Here is a 14,608-nt window from a genome sequence, read left to right as displayed (position 1 = left end):
CTTGTTGGTGTGGTGGAGCATCCCAGCACTCTCTGCCTGTGTTTTGGGATTGCTGCCCACCCAGCTGCTTCACTTGGCCGATTAAAGAGCTGTTTTCTTTTTAAGAGCCTCCGCCTGAATTCTTGGTATTGAATTCCTTAAGATTCAGGTCTACAAACCTTACACATCCATAATTTGGTTACCAAACTAATCCACTGTCAGGGTTCATATACTATATATTGAGACAATATGTTGCAAGATGCTGTACCATAGATGTACATAGACATACCACCACTCCCCTCCCAAGGTGTACCCTAATCAGGCTTTGTATGCTGTGTAACCCATCTGTTAAGTCTTTCCTGACCTCGTGTGTTGTGTTATACAGTCAAAAGGAATCAAGTAATTGTAGAATGATCAATGTACAAAACAATAACATGCATTTTGCAATTTGATCCTTACTCAACCTCTCTGTAGTTTGACTATAGTTTTAGAAAAGAGAACCCTACATGGAATCCTTTCTTGAATCTTCTGATGTCTAATCTAGTTGGATCTGCATACCATTAAAGTCCCCTAACCCTATCTCTCAGCCTCAGCATTGCATCTTTCATCTCCTTGTTCCTTAATGTATAAATGAGTGGATTAAGGAATGGAGTCCAGGTGGTATAAAAAAGGGCTATCACCCCACTTAGAAGATCCAGAGTCCCTGTTCTCAAATAATTGAAAGCTGCAGGCACATAGCAGATCATCACCACAATGAGGTGGGAAGTACAAGTAGAGAATGCCCGGTGTTGTCCTTCAACTGAGGGGATTTTCAAAATGGCAGAGACAATATACATGTACGACATTACAATGAAGAAGATACAGAAGATGGCTACTAAACCAATATCAACCAAGGTAAATATCTCATGGAACCAAGTGTCTGAGCAAGCCAATTTCAACACGGAAAGAATTTCACACAAGATGAAGTTCACCTCATTTTTAGGTCCATAAGGCAAGCCATAGGAGAGGGAGGTAACCATGATGGAATGGAGACATCCACCAAACCATGTGCCCAAGGAAAGACAGAAGCACATTCTGTGATTCATTATGGTGTTGTAATGAAGAGGCTTACAGATGGCAAGGAAGCGGTCATAGGCCATGACAGTGTAGAGGAAGAACTCAGAACAGCTCAGAAAGTGGTAGAAGAAGAGCTGGGTCAGACAACCTCCAAAAGAAATGATCCGTCCTCCTTCCACAAACCCATCCATCACCTTTGGGACTACTACGGTGGATACTGCAATATCCATGATAGCTAAATTGCAGAGAAACCAGTACATTGGCTTGTGCAAGTCAGATTTAGATGCCACAGTCAATAGGATCAGAATATTCCCAGTTATAGACAGGAAATAGACAAGCAGAAAGAAGAGGAATAAGGGGGTATAGAGCTGTTGAGGGTATGGAATGCCCAAGAGGACAAATTCAGTCCAGACTGTTTGGTTTTCACACCCCATTTATGCAATAGTCCTCCCTGGGAAAGAGGGTTGATTCACCTTTCCATGGGAGAGGATTAGCAGGAAATGAGAAATACTGAGATTTTCTTTCTGGGAATATTTCAGGGTTCAGATGGTGCTCATTGTAAAGTGTGATGTTAAGCAAGATTCTTAAAGTTTTCTAAGCCAGAGAATCATGTTCTTTTTGCCCACAACACCAAAGATTTTGGTCTCTGAATGGTTCTTTTTTCCTTGCTTAAAATAGAAGCTTGGAGATGTAGATTTTAGATTTCAGTGAATCTGAAGATGCAAATAAGATCCAGGGAGACTCAAGAGAAAAATCTTTGTTTTCAAACATGACACTTCTCCATTCTGCAGCTGTTTTTTGTTCCTCACCAAAGGCTTGAGTCTCCATCCAAAGTACTCTCAAATTCTTAAATAATTTGTCTCCTAAAACAATGTGTCTTTATGTTCCCAAGCAATGTACACAAATTCTTCAAATTTCCCACTTAGGAGAAGATTTGCCTTAGAGAATGTGACACAAACTGGAGAAAACTGCTTGAAACAGGCAGGATAAACAGTTGTGAACATGACAAAATACATATCATAGTAACTCCAAATACATTCTAGTTTCTTCACTGGAGGCTTAGAATCCCCAAATTCTTCGTCTGCCATTCCATATCATATCTTCCTCTGTTCTTCCTTTACCATGTCCTTCAGAGCATGTTTTTCAAAGATACTTTGAAAAATAAAATGAGGTAGTCTTTCAGGTAGCTATACCTTTCATTGCAGAATTTCCATTACAAGGAAGCTGGTGACCAAATCTTAGCTACAAAGCTTTCTATCAGCTTATTCTCATCATTAATGCTCTTCATTTCCTTAATTAACCATCTGGGTCTACAGAATATAAGCAAGGAAAAGATCTAAGCTTTAAATACATGTTTGCTCATGAGAACAGGGCATTTCCTGCTGGTACTAATTCCCTGAAGTTCTTCCGTTTAGAAATTTAGAATATGGTACTGTTTTAATGATTTCTTCTTTCTTCTTAACTCTTTCCCTTTTGTGCAGTTTTGCTTTTACCATTCCATATATTTGCCCTTTAGGGATTTCAGGAGTTCATCTCCCCCCCCCCCCGGTTTGTTTCAGAATTAATCCATGAAACATTTGTGAAAAACAGTATGTGCTGCATTGTGCATGGAAAAAAAAAATCCATTGAGGCAACTGATGGTTTATAGAATAGTGTGCAGTTGTTTGGGTCCTATGGATCATATGCAGCTCTCCGAGTCATCTTCTTATCTTGTAGCAAAGTTTAGGAAAGGGGAAGGAGTGGTTTAAAAAAATCAGGATGGTTGCTGCAACTGTGCAATCAAACCTCAATCACACGGTTGCAGCCACCATCTTGGTTTTTGTTCTGTGCCCCCTCCAGTGGCCTCTGTGGACCCTGAACATCAAGACATAGCAAGGAGAAGCAGCTGCAGCAGAAAAGAGGGGAAAACCAAGACGTGGCGATCCACCAGGTCCTTGAAAGGTTTTCTAGCTTTCTCCTGAATGCAAACTATATATTCACCAGGCAATGTTTCATGGATAAAAGAACACCTCTCTGGAGTCAAAAGATGTCACCCCAAATGTCAAAGAGTGGATTCAAGAGAGGTGCTCTCTGTTGGTGCTGGTAGGTCTTTATATTGTAAAAATGAGAAGATGGAGCAGTAGGTTGTTCTATGGTCTAGATTTAGTTGTGTTTTAAAGGACTGAGTTAGCTGTATATTATTATTATATAGAACTCCATTTTCCTTAGGTCATTTTTATCACTATTTATGTTCCTGAGGTTGCACAACTATCTATCTATCTATCTATCTATCTATCTATCTATCTATCTATCTATCTATCTATCTATCTATCTATCTACCTACCTACCTACCTACCTACCTACCTACCTACCTACCTACCTATCTACCTATCATCTATTGCTTTTGAGTCATTGTTGACTCCTGGCAACTGCCTAAACTAGTCCCTGCAGTTTTCTTGGCAAGATTTCAAAAGTGGTTTGCCATCGCCTTCCTCTTCCTAGGGCTGAGAGAGAGGGACTGGCCCAAGGTCATCTAGCTGGCTTCGTGCCTCAGGCGGGACTAGGACTCACGGCCTCCGATTTCTAGCCTGGTGCCTTAACCGCCAAACTGGCTCTCACATTATAAAATAAGGGACAGTTAAAAAGCCATTTGAATCTCTGGGGGGTGGCTGGGAGTTGCTGTTTTTGTAGGTGCCATAAAAGAGCATGCATTTTTATTTCATTTTTATTTATCAAATTTGTATGGCTGCTCATCTCACAATTAAAACATTCTTCAAAAAACACTTAAAAACAATTAAACGTAAACAAGTTAGCAAGAGGGAATACATCAGAATCTTACACATGATATTGCCAGAGCACAGGCTCCTTGTTAGCAGGGCATCCCTGGGGCCTGTTGAGAAAACCACATTTTGAGGAGTTTCTGGAAGGTCACTAGGATTGGGGCTAACCTCACCTCAGGGGGATGATGGTCCAAAGAGTGGGTGCCATGGCCGAAAAGGCTCTCCTCTTGCATCCCATCAGATGGCACTCCTTAACAGATTGGACCCACAAGATGCCTCTCCTGCCTGACCTGATGGAATGGGTAGATGTAACCGGGGAGAGGCAGTCCCTCAGATAAGCTGGTCCCCCTTGCCATGTAGGGCTTTAAAGGTCAGAATCAGTGGAAGCTTCCAAATTCTCTTCAAGGGCAGCCCCATTGGAGCGTGTTACAGTAGTCCATTGGGGAGGCGACCAGGGTGTGAGTAACTACAAGCAGAGCCTTGCAATCCAGGAATGCATTCCAGGGTCCCAATAGATGACTGGGGTGAAGGGAAAACACCAGCCTCCTTCTGAGGAAGCCACAGCTCCAGACTGTAAGTGCCTGCAGGCTCAGCGCTGGTTAAGCATCAAGGCTGCTCTGAAGAATGGGCAGGCGGGAGGGCTGGAGAAGAAGGTGGAGGGAGAGGGCAGACACTGTGAGACTAGGCTGAAGCTGCCATAACTAGAAGATGAAGCAGCACGTAAGCAGAGAGGACAGAAGCCAGGAATCTTGTCAAAAGGATCCCTTCAGGGAGATAGATAAGAAGGAAGCAAGTCGTTAAGGAAACAAAGGAAAAAAATGTCACCTGAAGCAGACAAAGGAAGTTGGGCCTCAAGGCATGGAAACCTCTCCCCAATCCTATCAACAGCTACCAGACTTGTAGATTAACAAGGCTAGAGCAGCTGCCAGCTCAAGCAAGGAATTTTGGGGATAAAAGGGGTCCTGAAGCTCACCTACTCCTTGAGTCGTCTTTGGATCCAGACTTGGCAGCTTCCCTCTCTCTAGCTAGTGCCTGGCAGCCTAGTTGAGAAGGATGTGGGTAAGTGTGGATGAGTGTGTGTGTTCATATATGGAAGAGCAAATGTACATTGTAACCAGTAAAGTTTTGCTGTCCTTTTAAATTCACTGGGTCTCCGTGTATTCCAAAGAACCTCTTCTGCCTCAGTGCTTGGTTGAAAGTGATTTGGGTGTGTCCCTAATTATTTCCCAGCTGTTGACCAGGGCTGTGTGTCTTGTCTGCTCAAGCCGCACCTATCTGGAAAACCCAAGTAGAAAGCAAGGGGGGCTTACAAGATCCGTGTGCCTCAATAGGCTGTGAGTGTGTGAGTGAGTGTCCATAAGCCAAACCTGGGAGCCCTTGTAACAATACCAGAGGACAGACAAAGAGAAACCTGCAGAGAAAGCACTGGCTGGAATTACCCTTATCAGGCCTGTATAAGCAGACTCCCCCGCCTGGCCAGGACTCACCTTTTTGCCTAGACAGAGAAGATAGCTGGTACCTCATTGGAAAGCCTTACTTAGCGGAAAAGAAGAGTCCAGAAACTTCCCAAATAAGAAATTGCCTATATCAGTGTTTCTCAACATGCTTACTGGGGAATTCTGGGAGCTGTCAAGGTTAAGAAACACTGACCTATATGCTGCCAGCCGAGACTGGAAGGCACACTGAGACCATTGATGAATAGGAGGAGAACAGGCCTCCAACTGCTGCTACCAGACCCATTTATTTCCTTGGTTTGATGTTTTATTTTGAGAAATTACTTCGAGATCTTGAGTTGGACTGCTGATTCTCCATACAGTCTATTTTTGATGATAGCCCCTGACCCTGAACGCTTAAGAGACTAGGGAGAATAAACTGTGTTTGCTTTCTGTTACTCACTGGTCAGTTCCCCACCATTCTGTCTACAAGGTCTCTGCCACCATGACATTGTTGAATTAAAAGGATCTGGAGTACATCTGTTCTGCCCAATCTTACTAAGTGGGCAAAAGGTATTAGAGATAGGTAGTCCCAGTGCTTGGTACCAAGGACACTGGTGATCTGCAGCAAGTCCTGGCGAGTAGGGAAAGGAAGGTGCTGAGAACTCATTTGTGTTAAACATGGTGAGGGTCATCACTATATTAGTTAACTTTTTAAAAATTTCCTTTAAACTTTTGATTTCTAATTCAAATGTCCAATAGCAATTTACAGTGCGTAATCTCCAAACATCTAAACAAAAGTATTTAAATCTGAGAATGAGGGTTTATTAGGAATTCAGTTTCAATGGAGAAATAGTAATTTAAATAATGTACAAAAATACCATTGGAATGTGTTCTTGGTTTCTTTAGTATCAAAAGAGCAAACTTTCTCTGGAGCACAATATAACAAAAAAAAAATCTGTGACTGACACAACCTGTGAGGAGGACGCACCCAAAGGCATTCATGACTACCACAGTTCTAGGCAGTTATGTTCACTTTTCCCCATTCAGGTGAAAGTTCTGATAATTCTGATAATAGAAAAATAAGTAAAAATCAGTTTGTTTACTTGCTGTTGCCTATTCTGAATTTCCTCTCCACAATTTCACCAGAGCAGTCTTCATCTCCTTGTTCCTAAGTGTGTATATCACTGGATTCAACAAAGGGGTTACTGTGGTGTAGAACATGCTCACCACACCATCCATGGAGCCCTGTGAAGATGGCCTCAGATAATGATACACCACAGGCAGGTAATATATGCCAACTACAGTAAGATGGGCAGTACAAGTTGAGAAAGCTCGGTGCCGTCCTTCACTGCTACTAATCTTCAAAATGGCCAGGATGATATAGACATAGGATGCTAAGATAAGGAGAAAGCAGGTCATTGCCACAAGGCCAATGTCAATGAAGCTCATCAACTCATTGAGTTTTGTATCAACACAAGCCAGTTTCAGCATGGCAGGAATGTCACAGAAGACATAGTCAATATAGTATCTCTGTCCATAAGGCAAGTGGAAGGTGAGAAATGTCTGAAATGTGGAGTTGAGACTGCCTCCAATTATGGTACCCAAACAGAGAATGAGGCAGACTTTCCAGGTCATGATGTTGCCATAATAGAGTGGTTTACAGATGGCCAAGAAGCGGTCATAAGCCATCAAGGTGTAGAGGAGGCTTTCTGCACATCCAAGGAAATGAAAGAAGAATAGTTGAGTCACACACCCTACAAAAGAAATTACTTTTCCACCAGGAATGAATCCTGCAATAACTTTGGGAACCACCACAGAGGAGAAGGCCATGTCTAAGATGGAGAGATGACAAAGGAACCAATACATAGGCTTATGCAACTGAAGGTCAGAGATCACCACCAAGATGATGAGGGAATTTCCAGAAAGAGTCAGAATAAACATGATTGAGAAAAAGCAAAGCAAAGGGAGCTTTAGCTCTTGTGGATATGGAAACCCAGAGAGAATAAATTCATTTGGGGCTGTTTGATTTGAACACTCCATGTATCAGGTATAAATCTAACCAGACACTATATGGGTGCACCTTTTCCCTGGACTCAGTTCCTTTTGAAAAGAAATCACTTTTTAAATTTTGTATTTACCAATATATAGTTTTAGTACCACGAGGCACTCAAATAGGTTGCCAAGGTCTTTCTGTCTCTAGCACTTGTAGGTATTTATAGAGCTGAACTTGAATTCTTTACCTTCACTCATTCATGTTTAATTCAAATTCCAGTTTTCTATATTATATTATTAACTCTTGCAAAGGCATGTGATCACCATTCCAATATTTCATAGTCATGAAGAAGAAATTATTTGATGGCACAATTTTCCTAAGAAAAAGATGATACTTGGCAAATTTGTTAAAAATGTTATTAAGTCAGTCTTTACAAGATTTATTAGCCTTGTTTTGTTAAAAGTTTCAACCCTGAAGACTTTTCATAACAGCAAGATAAATTCAGGTATCTTTGGGATTAGCCATAAGTGTATGTTGGAAAAGATACTGCCTAAAACTCTTAAACACATAACTCCATAAATAGTTTTATTCCACAGTTTCAAAAAGTTTGCTAAATATTAGCTTAACCAGAAGAGAATTTCTGGTAATTTCAGGTAAATGAAATGATGGAAGCCAGACCCTAAAGCAATCAGTCTGATACTACATTTATCACATAGATATCAACACAAGTATAGGAAATAATGTGGCCCTTCTAGGTATACATTTATAACATACCATGAAACAGACCATATATCTTCTTCCCACCTTCTTATTTGCATTCAAATATAGTGGACTTCTCCACTGAAAGGACCACAAATGTCCTGAATTGTATATTTTTGTTTCAGCCTGATCAATAACAATTGTAAGAAGAATGCAGGTGTTTCGTAAAGAATCCAAGATAAGTGTGTAGAAGGTTCTTAGGAGGTCTCACTGATAGCAGATCTGTCTTTTCTGTGATGGCAATGGACACTGAGTTGACCCCAAATGGAATTGCCTTTAGCTAGACATGAGTATACGGAGGACATCTCAATCTCAAGGTTTCTTTTCAGAGTGAGACTTGTTTTAATTTGTCACAGAAGAAGGTATGTTAGCATTAAAAAGAAGAGGAAGATAATATTAGCTATTGTGTAGTATAAGCTGGTTGAGAGCCAGAATACAACAAGATCTTCCCAAGCATCTTATGTTCTTCTCACTTGCTTTGCATGTTGCTTTTTTCTCAGCTAGCATATTTAGATGCTTCCTTAAGAGGACAGTATTGTCTTTAGCACGTATGTGCATAAAATAAAGAATGAAAGAACATTGCTTTACCTTGAGAACTTGAGAGAAGAATGGGTCCACATAGGATCACTTTTTCAGTTCTGCAGTTCTTTTTCCCCATCTCTTTATAGTGATGCATCTTCAGCAACTCCCATATCTCCTCACTCATAATTTCCCAGGATGTGCATTGTTGGTCCTTCCATCAAATTCCTCTGAGTGTTATCTTAAATGCTTATTTAGAGAAAAGGTAATTACCAGAATTCTGGTAACATTACCAGAAAGCCACTGAGGAACAGTTAGAAAACTATGGGCTGGGCCTAAAGTTTGGCTCATAATAATCAGTGTGATAGATGAGACAAGAAGCAAGAACCAAAGATACCCCAGTCCTGAGGAAATAACAGGAAAGGAAAAAAGAGATATTTTTAAAGAATTCACAGGCAAATTTACAGCTATGGTTGGAATAGCCAAGAGTGATCATTGAACAGAAACAATAGAGGTAAATAAGGGAAATGTAGACACTATACAGAAACCCTCTACAAATGGGATTATAGAAGACAGAATAATTTGCAGAGAGAGAATATGTACTGCATGGGAAATTTAGATATCATGCGGATTTATTTATTTATTTATTTATTTATTTATTTATTTATCAGAATTGTGTACTAGCCCACGGTGGGTCAATAAAAGAGCTGTCAAACAGTAGTTCACCAAACACAGACGCAGTAGCCATAGAGCTGTTTAAAGCCGATTTCTATTATGTGACCTTTGTCCTGATTGGGGGTTTTCTTCCTGTTCCTCACGGTTGTTCCTTCTTTCCATTACACGACCTAACACCCCATGGATCTCAGTGGGAACAAACCAAGCACAGCAAATATATCTGGCACTTAGTGACGAAAGCCATTCGTATGCCTTATCATGTTGTTTACGTATTTAACTATTTATGTATTTATTTAGCAAAAGTATCATTTTGGTTTCTTTATCTGGCCAATTGTTACAGCTACCCAACTTCACCAAGTAAGCCGACATGGCTTACAATGTGTACGAGCGAAGCTCTATATAAAAGCCAGACGTCAACACTCAATACAAATGATCGGAGCTCTTTGCAAAACAGTTAGTGACATAAAAACAAAACTGAAATACTGTGCTCCACTGTTTTATGCATGTTTCCTCCCCTAAATGCTCTGGTGGTTTTCTCTCTGCTGTGGGAACCAGCGTAAAATTTTCTTTCTCTCAAAAGCCTTCAGATACCTTTTCTGTCTCTTCTTATTTCTATAGTTGCATCCTGATTCTTCAAAAAAACTCTGGTTGTTTTTGTTTCTCTGATCCTTCCAGAATTCTGGAAATTCCTTCCAGATATGTATGTGATGCTTCCATTTTCTTTTCTTCAAATATCCTACAACTCAATAATGTTCCACCCAGTTTTTCCCAATGGTGAATTATATAAAAAACTCATTGTCTCATCATGAGTGAAATACAATACCCAAGAAACAAAGTAAAGTCTTGGGGTTCATAACGTTAGAGCTTTCTTGTTATTTATTTTAGAAACAAAATGCTTCTAAGTTAAACCCGATGACAATAATAGGAATTTGATTTTTGTTTTCTTAATAAAAAGCCCACGTTCTCAAGGATTAGAAATGCAAATCCCATATATTTTCATTAGGGAAAAAAAAATCATATTATATAAATATTATATATTGATACTTCCATTTAGATCAGGGAGTGTAATTTAAATGCCAAAGCTATAGCAGGTATAAAAGTTCAAAATAATCCAGCAGATAGGATGCAGGGGACATGGTACAACTTAGAAGTACAGATCAAACAGGATTGAAGATGAATCCATGCAGTTCAGTGGAGCCAGAAGCCAGAACCAACAAGCATTTAAAGATGTGGACCATCCCATTGGTTTAGAAGGACTTTGTTCCTTAAGTAAAAATCATTAGGAAGTCATCGTAGTAAAGTAGGAAGATAGATGGACAGAGACCTCAGCAGGACCTAACAAGAACACAATACAAAGGGGCAATGTTTCAATACATTTTTGATTCTCAGCAAAATATTGGCATGATCTCCAAAACTATCAAACACCGAGAATGCTACTTCATTATGAACATTTCTGCAGCTTTTACTGAAAAAGAATGACCTATCATATTTCCAGAATCAACAATCCACTGTGTTACAGCTCCCTTTGAAACAAACATGGTAATAAAAGAGCAATTTTAAACAATGGTTAACACATTTTAGGATAAATCTAATTGAGGCAACCATACAAAAAAGTAGAAATGCATCCAAAGATCTCCAAGAGAAAAACTAAATAGACTTCTAAAAATTACATACACGTGTCCCTCCAACAATTCCAGATGAGCTACAGAAAAGGTAGTAGGCACTGTAGTTCTGATCATTCTTCCCCATTCTTATTTGCAAATCCATATAGTAAAGTTAAGTAGAATTCACATCTGGTCATATAAACATGAGGAAAAATACATTGTGCACACCTACCGTTATCTACTCTGGATTCCCACCCCAGAGTTTCCTCAGAGCAGTTTTCATCTCCTTGTTCCTAAGTGTGTATATCACTGGGTTCAGCAAAGGGGTGATTGTGGTGTAGAACATGCTCACCACACCATCCATGGAGTCCTGAGAAGCTGGCCTCAGATAATGATACACCACAGGCAGGTAATATATGACCACCACAGTAAGATGGGCAGTGCAAGTTGAGAAGGCTCTGTGGCGTCCTTCATTGCTGTTAATCCTCAAAATAGCTGTGATGATGTAAGCATAAGATGCTAGGATAAGGAGAAAGCAAGTCATTGCTACAAGGCCAATGTCAATGAAGATCATCAACTCATTGAGCTTTGTATCAGCACAAGCAAGCTTCAGTATGGCAGGAATGTCACAGAAGACATAATCAATATAGTTTCTCTGTCCATAAGGCAAATGAAAGGTGAGAGATGTCTGAAATGTGGAGTTGAGGCAGCCACCAATTATGGTACCAAAGGAGAGGATGAGGCAGGCTTTCCAGGTCATGATGTTGCCATAATGGAGTGGTTTACAGATGGCCAAGAAGCGGTCATAAGCCATCAAGGTGTAAAGAAGGCTTTCTGCACATCCCAGGAAGTTCAAAAAAAATATCTGAGTCACACACCCTGTGAAAGAAATGAACTTTCCTCTAGAATTGAATCCAGCAATAACTTTGGGAACCACCACAGCGGAGAAAGCCATATCCAGGATGGAGAGATGACAGAGGAACCAGTACATGGGCTTGTGTAGTTGAAGATCAGAGATCACCACCAAGATGATCACAGAATTTCCAGAAAGGGTGAGAATAAACATGACTGAGAAGAAGAGAAGCAAGGGGAGCTTTAACTCTTGTGTATATGGAAACCCAGAGAGGATAAACTCATTTGGAGCTGTTTGATTTGGGCACTCCATATAGCACTTTTTTGTTATAATCACCCAACCTGTTGAGCAATGAGATATTTTAAGTGGGAACTTATATTTGGAGTTTGTTCCTACTGGAGAGAGGACACTGACAGGTTACTTGAATTTTGCAGGGCTTGCAATTATTTGCTAAGAAGCAGTTGCTGGGCACTGCAGTTGACTCTTTCTTCAAACACATAAATCTATATAACATCATGGTGGAGAGAGAACTATTTCTTTTTCAGTTATTTCATAGCTGGTAAAAAAATATAGCAATTGAGCAATCAGATGATTTCTTTAACAAAAGGAAGCTTCTGGGTATCCCGGGTGGAACTGTTATTAAGTCAGTCCTCAGTAGCCTTGCTGAATGCATTATGAGCTCTCTCCTCTCAAAATTACAACCTTATACTACTATTTATAACTTTAACAGAATGTCAACATCTTTTCAGTTCCCTTAATAAACGGGAGAAACACTCCCTCTCAAAATCAGAGGCTCCTTTTTAGAGTTAATGATGTTCCTGAAAGAAGTAATACCTGGCACAGAAAAAGATGGCTCTTTTTCAAACATCTAACATCTAGCCTACAAATGCATGGATCAGGAGAGTGGATCCCTGTGGACTAACCCTGGATTTGTGGAGGTGAAACACTCCTTATGTCCCAGAGTTTTGTGTGATAAGAGCTGAATAGGAGAACCTATTGTAATGTTAGAAGCATATTTTCTCAATATTTCCCTCAATATTTGTCATATTTAAATAAAGTTGGGGAAATTTGGTTATAATTCTTTTATAACTGTAACATGAATGATCTGGTGGGGGTTTCTTCTCCTTGACTGGTCAGTTGATTGACTGTATCCCATCGTTCCTCTCTGACTGCTAATGGGATACACCTAATTATTTATTACTGCTTGTAACTTTCCTGATCTTGATGGGCCCTGGATAATGAACAATGGGGGTTTCTCCCAGTAACAACTACTGACCAACAGGTTGGGCTGCCAGAGAGCCAGTGTCCCCAAGTCAACAGGTGAGGTAAGAAATGCCAGAGAGAGAGAGACCAATTTCAAAACATCTGCAAGATATCCACTTGAGAAGAAGCGAAGGCCACCAAGCAAAGTGACTGGAATGTTCTCCTTCACTCATCAGCCTGATAGACAACAGAAATATGGCTCTGAGGTTGATGCAAGTCCTTTTACATGGGTGGAAGAAAACTGATTCTCCCTATATGTTAATCAGAAACTGCCTGACAGAAAAAATATATGAGTTAAGTTTCCATCAACCTGATAGGAAAGAGAAGTATGGATTTGGGGATAAAGCAGGTCCTCTTACACTGGTGGTGGAAATCCTACAATTGTTCCTATATATTAATTGGAAAGTATCTGATATGAAAATATGAAAGACAAGTTGAAAAATGTCTGCCCTCAAATGACCACATAAAAAATAATTTGCTGTAGCCTAATATACCCTTTACTCCTTTACTAACTGTGTTGAGATTCCAGAAGACTTATCAATCATAACACAACATGGAAAACAGAGACTTTTTTGGCGCCATTTATCTCTTCACAGACCTATTCCAACATTGTAAATGATTCAATTCATTTCTCTTTTCTAAAACGCTATGCTTGCTGGTGTGAAATAGGTTAGAAGGGTTAAAACGACAACATTTCTAATGCTGTTCCTGGAAGAGTAGGTGGAAACTATTGATGGATTTTTGAATTATTTGCTTGTTCACTTGTAGGTTTATAACATTTAATTCTCTTTCTGTTCAGAAGATTCACCGGACACTTTAAGGAAAACAGATGATTGTTCTCTTTATGGACAGCAATATACTTTGAGTTGCTCCAAGAGGAGTCTTAAACAGAGCATGGAGAGGAAGACCTCAAGTTTTCTTTCCAAGCTTCAGCTGGTATAATGAATTGAAAAAAACCCAACAAAGGTAACTGCAGCTTCCAAAAAAGCAATCAGCTATTGTGAGATACACAATTGTGGTATGCCAGGTCTCCTCCAAGCCATTAGAGTTCCTTCTCAATTTCACTGAGATATTTTTTCTCCTTTCACATCTAGAGGCCCTTGGTGTTCTGTCCAGAGGATCTGATGAACTCCTGCTTGAGATGAACTCTCAATGTGAAATGAAGAATTAGGCGGAGTCACACACCTTCGTGTCTCCAGGTAGAAACATTTGGACCCCATTCTCTCCACATCTTTTAAAGATATTGCATCTTCAGTGAACACTCTACCCTTATTCCCTAGAGTTAGTGAACATTATTTTAAAATATTGCTGATTTAAGAGAAAGGCAATTACGATTACCAGAAAGTCCACTAGGGAACAATTATTTTCACACAATAGGTAAGTTTGAAAGTTCACCCACATAATAATCAAAGAGATCAATTAGCCAGGATTTAAGATCCCATTGTTTCCAATGGGAACTAATTCAGAAGAATTCTTTTACCCCAGACCTGACTGCCAAAGTCATTTTTCTGTCTTACCATTTGCATTATCTTTTTCCTCCTCCAAAATGCAGAGACTGAATTTCTGTTTTCCCCTTGATCAATCATAATGTTGTCCTTAAAATCAATTATCTTTCTTGTCATTCTCCTGATTTATTTTTACACATCTCTGACAAAGACTTTTGCTCCTCTAGTCATGGAACATCACAGGTCATACAGATAAAAGAAATCATT

The 14,608-nt window shown here is 39.8% G+C and overlaps 3 protein-coding genes across 3 annotated transcripts; all 3 read right to left on the bottom strand.

Moving 5' to 3' along the window:
* Nucleotides 1-539: 539 nt before the first annotated feature.
* Nucleotides 540-1,469, bottom strand: LOC103057472 (olfactory receptor 10G6-like). Its single transcript, XM_007443635.2, has one exon. It carries the CDS (start codon nucleotides 1,467-1,469, stop codon nucleotides 540-542), a length of 930 nt encoding a protein of 309 aa, XP_007443697.2.
* A 4,874-nt stretch (nucleotides 1,470-6,343) lies between these two features.
* LOC103050689 (olfactory receptor 10G6-like) lies at nucleotides 6,344-7,270 on the bottom strand. Its single transcript, XM_007445437.2, has one exon. The coding sequence runs from the start codon at nucleotides 7,268-7,270 to the stop codon at nucleotides 6,344-6,346; it is 927 nt and encodes a 308-aa protein (XP_007445499.2).
* Nucleotides 7,271-11,018: 3,748 nt separating this feature from the next.
* On the bottom strand, nucleotides 11,019-11,945 carry LOC103054398 (olfactory receptor 10G6-like). Its single transcript, XM_088144068.1, has one exon. It carries the CDS (start codon nucleotides 11,943-11,945, stop codon nucleotides 11,019-11,021), a length of 927 nt encoding a protein of 308 aa, XP_088000194.1.
* Nucleotides 11,946-14,608: the final 2,663 nt, after the last annotated feature.

Source organism: Python bivittatus, unplaced genomic scaffold (assembly GCF_059951505.1).
Source record: "Python bivittatus isolate LINGU-HERP-01145 unplaced genomic scaffold, Pbiv_v1 ctg000430_np1212, whole genome shotgun sequence".
NCBI lineage: Eukaryota > Metazoa > Chordata > Lepidosauria > Squamata > Pythonidae > Python > Python bivittatus.
The sequence above is the reverse complement of the archived record's forward strand: the minus strand, read 5'-3'. Positions and strand labels throughout refer to the sequence as shown.